We start from the raw sequence: 13,799 nt of genomic DNA, 5'->3' as shown, positions 1-13,799 counted from the left end.
GGAATATCTAGTATTTTCCCTGAAATGTGTAAGAAAATAATTTTTCTTAGTTTGGTGTGATTTATGTGAACATTTAAAACTTAGGAAGAGGAAATCATATAAAGAAGAATGGAGGAGTTTTTACTTGCTTAGAAATTTTTGAGGAATGGGAGGCCTTAAGAGCAGGAAATTTAAAATAAGATTGCAAAGGATTTATTGGATGGCCTTGTTTAATTGTAATTAGAACTGTTCCGGTGTAACTGGTCGCTTGAGCTTAGGCACAAATATAGATGTAAAAGGTGTTGAGAATTATCTCCCTTCTCATTTCCCACCTATTCTTTTGTGCTCAAGTGTTTTCACAGGGAGGAAGAAAACTGGGTTACCTTGAGAAGCAGTTGTTAGGGAGGCCAGAAGCAGGTGGCGGTTTGAGAAATGCTGCTTTTGGTATTCTAGATGTTGATACCTATATTGCAGAGACTGAGCTGCAGGAAAATTGATTTAATCTATATGCATAAACAGAAGTAGCTACCTAGAACCAGTTACAAGTAGTCTCAAAAAGGTTAAGAAAACAGCATTGCTCCAGTGAACTTAACCTGATTTTGCGTATCTAACTGTGTAGGCTGTTGATTAAACCCATTTAAACTTTCTGACTTAATGTTGAGGAGTGAATGTCTCTTAATTTCTGAGTTGACATGTTAGGACTCCTCCAACCATCAAAAAATATAAAGGCTACTTGTTTGTTCATAGTGGAATGAAGTTTGGGAGTAAGAGTAGTGAAGGGACATACTGCATTATTGTAACTAGAAAGGCAAAGTGAGCTTTACACTGTGTGAAAAAGGAATATGCGTATGGTCTCCTGAAATACTTCTGCATCTGAGCTATGCTGTGGTCTCCTTTCCCCTTCCACCTCCTTAGAATGCAGATGGTTGACTTCTTTGAAAACATACATGGTGAACAGTCTTTCTTTTTTCGTTTAGGGACCAGTTACTCTCCACAGGAAAATTCACATAACCACAGTGCTCTTCATAGTTCAAATTCTCATTCTTCTAATCCCAGCAATAATCCAAGCAAAACTTCTGATGCGGTGAGTATTTGTGATTGGTATTCATCCCTGTGTCACCACATTCATACGCACTGTATTTTCATAATTTTGTCCAAAACAGGCGGCATGTATATTACCTGCTTCATTGAGTTTTCCAGCATCAGTCTTTATTTTATAAGCACTCTGTAAACCCAAGCTGCAGTTGTTGTAAGTTGTAAAACTGTTCTAATGGATAATCATTAGAGCTTTGAGGTACCTGGCTTGAATTTTAAGATACTAGATTATTTAAATGAAGTAGATACAGAGCTAAATATTTTTCATGAATGTTTTTGGTAAATGTAGAGAAGACAAGTATGATTTTTACCTATTTAAGATGTGTTACACGTTGTGAATTTTAGTCACTTCTGTTATCCAAGTTTAGTAGTTAGGGTGGTATTTGTTAAAAATTGCACTGAAAACAGAATAGATAAATTTGAAGTATAGAAAAATTTTGAAAATATAATTAGTGATTTTTGAGGAAGTTTTAATTTGCAAAAAACTAATGTTATCAATATTGACATTACTGTATCTCACTAAACATACTATCAGATTTTGTTTGAGGGTTGATGGGAATAAAACAGAGGAATCTGTTGCAGATTGCAACAGGAATGTAGTGGTCACATCTTAAAACTATCAAAAGGAAACAGGCATTTAGAGATGGTATAAATGGAAAGCCGTGATGTGAGCACATGTGACACATATATGCACGTACACCATGTATTTTTAAAAATGGTGAAATATTTTAGATTTGTATATTACAACCTTCAAGTAGTCCTTTGTCCAACACTGTTTGTATTTTAAAGGCTTACGATTCTGCGGACGATTGGTCTGAACACATCAGCTCTTCAGGCAAAAAATACTACTACAACTGCCGAACAGAAGTTTCACAATGGGAAAAACCAAAAGAGTGGCTGGAAAGGTATATGTGTGTGTCTGTTTTCATTGTCTAAAGAACAAATATTCTTAAAGCTCATTTAAGAGCAGTTGAGCTTATCTAATAGATTACTGGCACCTATTTTATCCCTTGATGATCCAGAGGTATGGTTGGTTTGGTTTTTTGGTGGCGTGGGGTTTTTTTTGTTTTGTTTTTTGTTTGGGGTGGGTTGGTTTTGGGGTTTTTGGGGGGTGGGCGGGGTTCCCCCGCCGCCCCCCCCCCCCCCCCCCCCCAGTGTTAGTGAGCTGAACTGGTATACTGGGGGCTTCGACAAGCACTGGTGTAAGGAAGCAGTGGCTGGAGTTTGCCTACCCCATCTGTAGCAGCAAGCTCTTAGGATAGTTTAATTCATCTTGTGTAACTTCACCTGTAGAAAGTGTTACATTATTATATATTAGATGATGTATGTTCTTTCTTGTGTTTTCTTTTCTTCAGAGAGCAGAGACAAAAAGAAGCAAGCAAAATGTCAGTTAACAGTTTTCCAAAAGATAGGGATTACAGAAGAGAGGTGATGCAGGCGACAGCTGCCAGTGGGTTTGCCAGTGGAAGTATGTGGTTTTTTTACAGTAATATATTCTTGCCTTGTTTGCATTACTGTTTTCTTTTCCCAACTTAAAAAAAAAAAATTAAAAAATCACTTTCCTTAGCTGCTTTTCTCACTTTTTTATATAAAAAAGCCAAAGCGGATAGCACAGACAGCTCTCCCAAATGTTGTTTCTTAAAATAACTTTGAACCTTTACTAGTACAACACTTGCTTAATGCTTTTCATGGTACTCCTCCTTTTCGCAGCTTTTACTGCATAATTTAATTATCTTTATACGTAGTTATTGAAACAACTTGCACAGTTCATGGTATAGTTGGACTGTCATGATCGTTGAGACCTGTCAATGTCATATTCTGAGCTTAAAAATAGAGATGCAGAGGTCTCTTCTAAAACTTTGATTTCACATCTGAAAATAATAAGCTAATTTAATGGATTACGATACCAGAATTTTCAGAGGCTTGCGTACATTATTGAAAGCATATTTTTACCACACCAGTACTGTTAGCAAAGCCTTTCCCGGACTATGAATTTCTGTTACTTGGAGTTTTTTTTCCTGATAACTAACTTCAATCTTTGTCAATTTTTTCTGGGAAATGGTTGTACTGTGAGATTCTTTCTGTATGCTGATGTAGTTTGGGTGAATTTGTAGCATAGTTCGCAGGGTGGTTTCAAAGTAGAAGCCAAAGTATTAATCTCCCTCCCCCCCGCTGCCCCTTGCGTGGGACTTGACAAGGCAGAGTTGTATAAAGGTCTGTTTTCCTGTGTATGCTGAAACATACTGCATATGCTAAAACTTATTGTATGCTACAAAAAGATAGCAGAAATGCATATTGCAGTAACTGTTTGTTTTGTGACAGGTGAAAATCTAGGAATCAATAAAAAGAATTACTGTATATTTGCTTGGTATGTTCCCCGTGTAGCGTATTTTAAAGTCTATGAGCGTGTGACATGCAGATTAGTCACTCATTTAATATATAGTTGTCTTGAATTAATTAAACTGAAAGTACATTCTTTGTAGTAGTACTCAAGTAACTTGAAGTGGAATTCTTTGAAGGCTAGAATTTGAAACTATTAAATTATGCTTGATGTTCAGGATTTTCAGTGAACAAAAGAAAAATGGCACGAATTATCTCTTCACACTAAATATAAGATGGAAATAATAGATTTTGATTTAGATTTTTTTAGGAGACTTCAAAAGTTAACTTGACTGTAACACTCGTTATAAAGCAGCCTTTCATCAAAACACAGTGCTTAACCGGAACTCTAAATCAAGCAAAGGTCAGAGAAAATGCATTTTGTCAGTGAGTAAAATTAAATTTTGCCTTTTTTGATGCTGATCTACTTGAGGCTTTTTTAATCATAAGAAGTTCAATCAGCTCTAGTTGTTGATGTGCAGCTGTATTAATCAAAGTCACTGCAATCTTAGACATGTTTCTAATTTAATCTTTTTTTCTTATTGCAACATTACTTGGGGAATCCTGAAAAAAGTGGAAGACAAGCATTCCAGTGACGCCAGTAGTATGCTCCCACAGAATATTTTATCTCAAACAAGCAGGCACAATGACAGAGACTACAGACTGCCAAGAGCAGAGACTCACAGTAGTTCTACTCCAGTACAGCATCCCATCAAACCAGTGGTTCATCCAACTGCTACCCCAAGCACTGTTCCTCCTAGTCCATTTTCTCTACAATCTGATCACCAGCCAAAGAAATCCTTTGATGCTAATGGAGCATCTACTTTATCAAAACTGCCTACATCCACATCTTCCATCCCTGCACAGAAAACGGAGAGAAAAGGTATGTCTAATGAAATTCCTTCTGGTATTTAAAATGATGCATTGCATTTGCGTTGCTTGTTCAAAGTATGTTAGTGCTAGAATTTAAAGATATTTTTCCTGTTGATTGTGTGTGCTTGGAACCCTGTTACTGTTTTGATGTGTTTATTTCCCCTTAACAAGTTTTCTATATCTTACACAACTTCAAATTGACACAGCAGTATTTGCTGTTTACTAGTTTATTCTGTAAATTATAATTTCAAATGATAACTTGAAAGATGTATTTTGGTAGGACGTGTTTTAATTTTTGTCCTCCCTCATCTTGTTTCGGATCTCTGCCATTATTTGAGTTCTTAACATAGATGTAGTTACACCATTTGAAAGTCATTTTGGACCATTATATTTTATGAATTGCTGTTACTGTTTGGAACGCCAGTGTCAAACTTTTCAGTAAACACAAGGGCAATTCTTACAGAAAGCAACAGTTTTCTACATGTCTATAACAGCTACTCTTCTGTTCTGATCTATGTCTTGTGATATACTGGATCTTCAGTTCTAAAGCTGCTGAAAGTTTGTATTTCTGTATAATATGTACCAGAAACATTTAGAGTCATCAAGCGGAGATTGGGACTCTACTGTGCGTTGTTTGTGACTCTTCAAAAGTCTGTATTTTAATTGGATTTACCTCATTAGGGAAGAAGAGCTCAAGAAGATTGTGAGAATGGAGATGTGTGTTATTAGTGACAGTGTGACACTTTGGTATAGTCGAGTTCTTAGAGAGTAACATTGTAGAAGAAAATTCTATTTTGGGGGCTTTGGGAGGGGGGAAAAGTAATTTTTGATAAACGTGTCTCATTAATTTAAAACATTGCTTAATTACTGTGACACTGAATTCTTTTTTGAAAGCTGGCTTGTTGCCCTGTTGATATGTGCAAGTCTGTCTAGTTACAGAAGAATAGTGCAGTGTGAAAAAAAAAAAAGACCAAAAAGACTCGGGTCTGACATTGGTCTTATACTCTGCGTTTGCTTTGCTGCCTTCCAGTTTTCTTTTAATAAAGGATTCCAGCTTTTACACAGAGGTGAATGCACTTCGCTATCCAAAATAGACAAACAATACCATACATTGGCAAATACTGCAATGTAAGAAAATTGTGCGTGTAAAGAAATTCTGTATGTTTTTCTGGAGACTTTGTGCAATTTTTACATGACCTGGTACATGAATGTTGACTATAAACTACAGAGGAACAGAAGATTTTCAGCGAGCCTTTTTCTATTCAATGCAGTACAGCAAGGAGTAAGGTGTACTAGTTAATGCATGGTTCTTGTACTGAATAGCATAATTACCTGCTTCAGTTCAGCCTCTATGTTTTGATTGCAGTTTGATGCACTTTTAAACACAACAGTGCAAAACATCTGTGCCAGGTGTTCTCTCCTCTAGCATATCCTCTCTATTTTCATTACTATCTTTAAAATACACTTAAAGAAAACCCTTATTATTACTCTGTTCTGGCATGTACTTGATTCCTGTTTGGCATGTGATCAGACTGGATATATTCTTTCCCTGCTTTACTGCACACCTTTATTAGTTGCTTCCACTTAAATTGGGCAACTGAATCATACTGCAGTAGAAGGAATTTCCCATTGTGACAACTGCTACAAATGTTGGCAGGGAGTGCTAGTATTTCCTACATAAGACATTCATTTGAGAAAGTACAGTTGGGTGCGAATAGTGAAAATGATTGCACAGGGTGGTCTTGACACTATAAATCTTACTTTAGAATCCGTGTTACTGTGGATGTTTCCATGTTAAATAATCACTTAATTTCTGTATTCCTGTGTAGTTTTTTTTAAGTTTATATGGGTTAAATGGATAGATTCTCTGTAATACTCTTGCCTCATTAATATAAGTGTTTCATGGCACTTCATTGTGAGGAAATACAGGACTTCCTGAGCTTCAGATGGGGTGGATTACAGAAAGTTAGTAAGTAACAGCAGAATTAGAATAGATGAATGTTAGGCTTGAAATACTTATTCCAGAAAATGTGAGTTTTCACATGTTGCTTGAATACCTCTCTTCTTACAGAAACAGAAAAATTCGGTGCAGCTTATATTATGATAAGAGATCATTCAAAGAGTATATTCAATAGTCTTGCTTTTTTTTTTGTGAATGTTGGATTTTCTGTTGTTTTTTTTAAATAAGAAATTTGACCAGCATAATTACCATAACATTTCATGTATTTAAATTTAAAAGAAGGGAGGAAGCAGTACAGTACATTGGGATGTTTTTTGATAGTTTGCTTCTGTTATTCAGTTTCCCAGAGGAGACTGTGAACCTGTAGTACTATAGGTATGCAGTGTTTAAAAGTGTGTGTTTGTAGCCATTATACAAAATGAAAAAAAAAATGTCCTGAGACAGTTCAAAAAAATCTTCTAAAAGTATCTCTGTAAAATCATAAAATAGTTTGAGGGGTTTATTTTTACACTAGTGGAGCAAACAGCCCTTGATCTTTTCCTGTTTGCTAGCTGTGCCATCCCTCTCTCTTTCAAAAAATAGGTAAAGCTGTATTTTTTGCTTATAAAAATAGCTTGGTCCAAATGACTGAATAGTATGTGCAGTAGTTCTTGCCTAAATGAGTTCTTCCTGTCGATGTGTTGCTGGCAGCCTTATGCCAGCATATATGTACCACTGTTTTAATAGTTCTGTTCTTAGTGTGTATTTTTTAATGCAGTAATAGTTGTGAAAAACAAAACAACAAAAAAACACAAAAAACACGACCACCACCACTTTTTTCAGCTCAATCTCTTTTGCTGCAGGGGTATGTTGTAGTCCCACAAGGAGATTGAATAAAATCCCTGGCTGAACTATAGCTCAGCTGTTAGCAGTAGTCCTCTGCCCTCAATGGCTGGCAGTAGTGGAGAGTTCCTGGGGAACTATTTGACCTCTACCCTTTGGTTTGAATGTTCCAGTCAGAATCCGCTGCTTCTGTTTGTGCTCACTGTGAGTGCTTTATGCAGGTAAAGTGTGGGGTTGCTTTTCCTACTTTTTGGCTGCTTTATCTGTAGGGCACATCACATTTTCCTATTTCTAATTCAGTTACTGAATCAAATGTTGTATTGTCTGTATCTTAACAGTGTGTCTGTCTGTAGAATACTACTTCTCACACCTCTCCTCCAAGTCCCATCAGGCAGCACTTCTGTTTCTAGTGCAGCAATCCTCAGAAATTTTTCTGAGAGTGCTCAGCAAGCTGGCCAGTGCAATGCTGGGTGGGTTGTGACCCTCATGCTGACAGATTGAAGTGGTTGGTCAGTGACAGCTGAGCTTCTTCCTCATCCTTTTCTCACCCCTGTGGTTTTCTTACTTGTAACACTTGCTAGTCTTTTCCAGTCAGTTATTAACATTGCTCCTGGTATTATTGCATCTTCTTCGGCTGAGTTTTGCAGTTCTAAGGGTATTACTCAATTCACGCAGTGGTTAGAAAAAAATTACACTAGCGAGACTGTTAGAGGTTTGTTCCAGTACTTTATACTTGTTTGCTGAGCATTGCTGTTCCGTTTATTTTGGCAGCAGAGATAAAATACGAAAAGTTTTAAGATTGGAGTAATCCAAATGAGAAGAGTATGGATTTTTTTGTATTTTAGAGAATTTGAGCGTATTTGAGAACCCAGTTACTGTTGTTGCCATAGTTTCATTTGGCCAAATGTGTTTACAAAATGCATTGCTTTTAAATATGTATATATTTTGGTGTGACTTAAGGCCCTTACTAGATCAGAACTGAACTACGTAAAAAAGCTAAATGTGATTATCACTGCTCAGAGAACTGAGTTGGTGGACTATACACTTAAGGTACTTCAGCACAGATGAATGTGTTACGATTCTTAATCATTAGCAGTAAATCAAGCAGTTCAGTTAGCTGTTCTAGGTGGTAGTTGTTTAGTCAGTATATCAGAGATGAGGTGCATGGGGCAATAAGGCATTGAATTTCTGAAAATTTTGTAATGCAGTTTTCCTCCCACAGAGAGCGTGCTGTGAGAGCACAGGTGCATGACTGTTGCTAGCAGAGCAAAACTCAAGCTCACAATAGAGTGATTGGGTAATATTGTAGTGTTGAATTTGAAGGACTGTGAATACATTGGTTTTGTTTTTAATGGCAAAAAAAATGTACATCAGTAGTAAAAGCTATTGGAAAGCTCAAGGGGTCACATAGATAGTTTGGAAATTACCCAGTCAACAGTAAGTGGGTAATTTCCATGTCATTAAAAAAATCTTTGTTGAAATAAATCATCTGTCCATATATGTGGCAGAATAAGAGCAAGCTATATATAGTGGTATTTCAAAGCTACTGTTTGATCAGCGAGTACTAGTTAGTTGTCAGGAGGAGGACTGTGAAGGAAGTTATTGCAGAAAAAATGCATTTCCTCTTTTTGTTTCTTTTTCCCCCACTCACTTCTCTGTCACACTAATGTGCCTGAATAACTTGGCACACCGTGGACGAGAAGGGAATGAGCAAGTACTAGGAACAGTTACTTAGAGGACTCCAGCAGGTAGAACGGGGGGTGACTGAGGCGCAACAGAGGAACGGGAGTGTTGGTGTCAAGAGCTCTTCATTGAACCAGCAGAGCTGAACGGTCAAAAAGCTTAGTTTTTCATCCCCCTCCATTAAACCCAGTCTGAATAACTTTAACTGTAACATACTAAGCTGAGAATTGTCTTTCAGAATGAGATTTCACTAGCGGATCACCTGTTTGTTCAGGAGCAGAAGTTCGTGTGTTGAGGGGCAGGGATTGGTAACAGCAAGATTCAGCAACATTGTAATATACTGTCTCAGACTCTGAGAAACTTAAGTGTTTGCCTTCTTGTATCTAGGTTGTGATTGAAGAATGTTATGGCACAACTGCTGAAAATGATCTGTGATGCTTTTTCTGAAAGGATTACTTGGCCTTATTATTGAAAAATCCACATTGCTAGGAAATACGCAGTATAATGTTTCCATTCTGACTTATGTTTCTGGGGCAAGCAGTAGCCTCCAGTTTACTTCAGATACCTCTTTGGAAACCTGCAGCAAAGACACACCTGTGTCATACAGGTTCTTGTCATAGTGGATACTGCCTGATAACTTGGACTTCTCTCCTTTTTGTCCAAAAGATTGTAGGTCACACTCCAGCAGAGTAGGTTATGAATAGAAAGCTCTGATTAGTCATTGTGGTCTTCAAAAATTATTTTTATTTTAAAAAAGTTTTTCCTGCTCCATTTTAATGTAAAACCAATTAATAGTTCTTAACATTAAGTTAATCTCCACATGTAGTTGTTTTTGTTTGCTGATTACTTTCTTTTCCTCCTTTATTTCTTGCTCATTTTTTTTCCATATGATTAAAGTTGACGGTCCAGAAACCTGTTTCATTTTATATCATAGTTCTATATGTAGGCTGCATCTAATGAGCTTGTTTACATGATTGTCAGAAAGCATGCTGTATTTTCACATTGTTTCAACAAAGTGAATTGATTTTTTTTCTTTAAGTTTTCTTAAAAGCTCCAGGAGTTCAAAGTTTTTAATGTGCTCAGCTTATCATGGAAGGATTGGTGCAAAGTCATCTTTTTAAAATCACAGAAAATGATTTTAAAAAAGAATTTTTTTTTTATTTGTTCAGAGGAAGAGCTAAAATGTAAATTTTAATTAACAAAGTTTTCAGCAGTTCAAAAGATTGCAGCTGGCTGTGTTCTGCTTTTTTTTTTTAGTTATTAGTTATTATTTTAAAAGTTTTCCTTGGGACTTTCATAATAGCTGAAATTTTATGTGAGGTTGAAGAGTCATTTGCATAGCATTTGTATGGAAATTGGTGTTGACAATGAAGAGGCTGCAGAGTTGCCCTGTCCAATAGAAGGCAACTTCAGTCATCTTCTAAGACTTTTGCAGGCCTTGCAGCATAGTTCATCTTTCCTTTAAGAATATTTTTTCTGTAAGACACAGACCAAATTTGCATTTTCTGTTTGTAAAATTTCAGTTGTAGGTTCAAAATTAGTCTCATTGATGTATTAATGGTTCAAATTGGGTTTATGAATGACTGCCGTGTAAATGTTTTGGAAAGTAGGAAATCGTGTTCAAATGTTCAAAAGTAAACTTAACTGTGTGGCAAAACATACAACGAAACAGTGTCTCAAAGCAGATCAGAACAGAGGAATTAGGGAGGAAAAGGAGGGAGTGAGAAGTTTCCGCTTCTGTTTGTGGAAAAAGTAGGGGAAATGCATACACCCCAGTGAGTGATATCTGAGGATTTTTGTGAAACAAATATTTCATCTTGAGGAGTTTTGACTAGCTGTGTGAACTTCAAAGACGAAACTTGCAAGTTCTGTATAGCATCATAAATTAAACCAGTTTTAAACCTTTGTAATTGTATTATGCAAAAATTCATGTGTAAATATTTAGAGGCTTTGTTTATTGGCAGTATTTCTTGGATTTTTTTCTGTGAAATCAAGTGTCCAGTCTGGAAGCAGTGGAGTAAGATAGATTGGTTTAAATTAAGGTAATGAAAGTTGTGTTTATACAGAACTAATCTGTAGTCTGTATTTTTAGCATGTTTGTTTTCATCACAAAGAAATTTCCCTTTGTAGAGAAGATAATAGCCATTCAGGCTACTTCAATATAACAAGAAATACGTGTATTTCCACAAATATTTTTTACAATTTTTTTTGGCAGAAACAGGTTTATACCCTTTATTTCACTAAGAATAACTTACATTACTTAATTTGTGAAGTGCAGTGATACTCTGAGCATTCATTGTGCTCTGCATCCTCCGTGTTAAATAACACAGAGTTATAATATGATGTATGTATAGGTAGTCATGATCATAGAGATGTATTCTTTCATAACATTTGGGCTGTTGGTTTTGTAATGTTAACAATCTCAAAAGATTGGAATGTTGCATTAGACACCATGATTTTTTCACATCATTTTCTCTAGGTGTTTAATCTGGGTGATTGTATATATATTAAAAAAAAAATCTTTCAGAGATACATTTTAACACATACTTAAAATACCTGCAATAATACAGCTACAGAGTAGTGTCTCCATATTGTCTGAAAGAATTAGCTGGACTGTGGTGTTTTGATGTAATTCAGTTTGTATTTTTGTAGCAGACACGCCCAAACTAAAGTACTTTTACAGACCTGTTGGAATTCAATGGTTTTGTATTACATATTTTGAGTCCTTTTATTCAAGAAATGAGTAAATACCCAGAACTGGTCTTAAGGTTTGTCTTCACTGTATTGTTAGCTCAAGTTTGCTTTTGATTCAGTTTATTTTGTGTTCAAAACTGCAGCATGAGTGAAAAATACTTCCAGCTGTTTGGTATGGTGGTGTGGCTTGAAGCTCAGGTATTGCTTATGTGAATTAATAATATAGTAGTGAGTTGCTGCTTCACTTAAAAGAACTCAATCTAACTGTGAAGACAAGCCTAACTATATTAAATATGTTTTGAAATTAGTGCTGGTGGTTGCTTTGTATTTTTTTTTTCCTGTTTTGTTTGTTTTTAAATGAGGGCGTTGTTTGTTTTTTGTTTTGTTTTGTTTTTTTCTTGTAAGGTTCTCAAAGCTATAGGGTAGGAGATATGTATGTATGAGTACTAACATGACCCATTGTGCTTAATTCCCTTGCTTTTGTCTGCCAGCGTATCTCCTTGTCCTTATTTGGACTGTGACAGATCCAAGTTCAATTTAAACTGTACATGTTTTTGTTTAGTAGGGTAAGATTCTTGTTTGCTTGATGTGTCTTGACTTCTAGTTGTCTTATTAAGTTTACTCTGAACACCATAACGTAACATTTTGTATGTAATACTTCTATTACAGAGACTTTTACTAATGACTTACTGTTTGGGGGGGGGTGGGGGGACACGACTAATACCTAATTAGCTGTCCTAGTGACATGTTACTGAAAACCATATAAAAATTTTGTAACTGCTTTTTTTCCTCTTCAGTCTTTGTAACACTTCTTGTCCCTTTGTAAGGTCGTCTTATGAAAGCTCCTGGCCAAATGACCAGGTCCCTTTACAGATACATTGAAAGCCAACCCCTTGTCCTGAGGAGCTCGTAACTAGATAAGGCCACCTCTTCTTTAGAAGTTTGCCTGAAACATCAAAATATATGTCTGTGTGCCCTGGCTGTTGCATCCTTGCAAGCCATCAAATTTGGATTCTTCAGCATTTTTTTTTTTCTGGTTTAGATTTCTCAGCTACTTGGCTGGAAAAGGTTTGTTTGGAGTATTTGTGACCTGTTATGAACTATTTCTACTGTAACTCCATAGAAGCAGAAGTCCCCTTTTTTTCACTGACACTTCTAATCTCATTTGATTTATGTATTGATCTTGCTTAAGTCATTTTTTATTTTTATTTTTTTAGGGTTCTTCTGCAAATTAGTCTCAAAAGTTGCAATTAAGGCTGTCAGAAAACAAAAGCTTTTAGAAATTTTATAACATTTTATTCTTACGTAGTAAACCAAAACAAGACCTTTTCATTTTTCTTCTTTACTAAAAGTCAGCTGCCTCTTACCTTGACCATGTCTCCAAAGGAAAAAAAAAAAAACAAACCCTCAAACACTCCTTTAGAGTAAAAGAGTTTCCTGGCCAGTTATTTTAACTTTCATTTAGATTTTTGCCTGAAATGTGGAATATCCAGGTTGACATTCTCTGCCCAGTTTGAGGTGGGTTTAAAATCCAGGTCTTCAATATTGTGGGCAGTCATCCTGGGTGAGATCTTGGATCCATATCCATCTTTCCACTCTTCATCCACTCTTCTTCTGTTTGGCGCTATAGAGGCATTAGTCTTGACTGAATTTGGGGGCAGAGGTCTCTTACGGGTTTGATGGGGATGAGAGAAGGGGAAGCTAAAATTGAAATATAGTGGTCCAGGCTTCTCAAAGGAAGGCTGTTTGAAGTGACGGATGGTACACCTATAGGAAGTGGAAATGCTTTCAGTATAGGAATTTCTCACAGTACTGGAATGGAGGAGAAACTGTCATGTTAACTGGAAGTCAAACTTAAAATTAATTAAATAACTCACATTAATTAGAACAAATTGCTATACAGTATAATTGACTTTTAAGTACTAAGCATTTCTGTGGATAATAAGTGTTGATATTTGCTAAAATGAGATTAGTAAAATAAAGGATATAGGTCTCGATGCTTCGGGAGAAGCTGACAAGTTTGAAATTAATTATGGGCAGATACATTTTTAAGATGTTTTTCCACTCTGCTGTGGGGATGTTAACAGCTCTTGTTTTACATTTCTAGTGCAGCTCATTATCCTGTATGTGAATCCTGAGCAATGTAGCTGGATTGTGTATGATAGACTTGTTCTTTATTTTGTAGCTTCTTGCAATCTGGTCTCTGAATAAATGAAGCATGGCTTATACCCTCCCCTCAAATTCAGCATATTAGCCTATCTGTAAAGTCCATGGACTATATGGTTTTCGTTCGTAGCATGTTTTCCAAAGAAAG

At 36.1% G+C, this 13,799-nt stretch overlaps 1 protein-coding gene across 4 annotated transcripts in view; it reads left to right on the top strand.

Moving 5' to 3' along the window:
* Window positions 1–13,799, top strand: part of WAC (WW domain containing adaptor with coiled-coil) — a 61,780-nt gene that overhangs the window by 24,460 nt on the left and 23,521 nt on the right. For 3 of the 4 annotated variants that reach the window (XM_075704636.1, XM_075704635.1, XM_075704637.1), the window contains 4 exons: window positions 957–1,063; window positions 1,864–1,979; window positions 2,430–2,542; window positions 4,028–4,336. In XM_075704636.1, the coding sequence (XP_075560751.1) occupies window positions 957–1,063; window positions 1,864–1,979; window positions 2,430–2,542; window positions 4,028–4,336 (645 nt within the window). The remainder of the gene's footprint in view (window positions 1–956; window positions 1,064–1,863; window positions 1,980–2,429; window positions 2,543–4,027; window positions 4,337–13,799) is intronic. The other variant, XM_075704638.1, reaches the window with a different exon arrangement.

This window comes from Pelecanus crispus, chromosome 2 (genome assembly GCF_030463565.1).
Source record: "Pelecanus crispus isolate bPelCri1 chromosome 2, bPelCri1.pri, whole genome shotgun sequence".
NCBI classification, from domain to species: Eukaryota; Metazoa; Chordata; class Aves; order Pelecaniformes; family Pelecanidae; genus Pelecanus; species Pelecanus crispus.
Note: the sequence above shows the minus strand (reverse complement) of the source record. Positions and strands in the feature narration are given on the sequence as shown.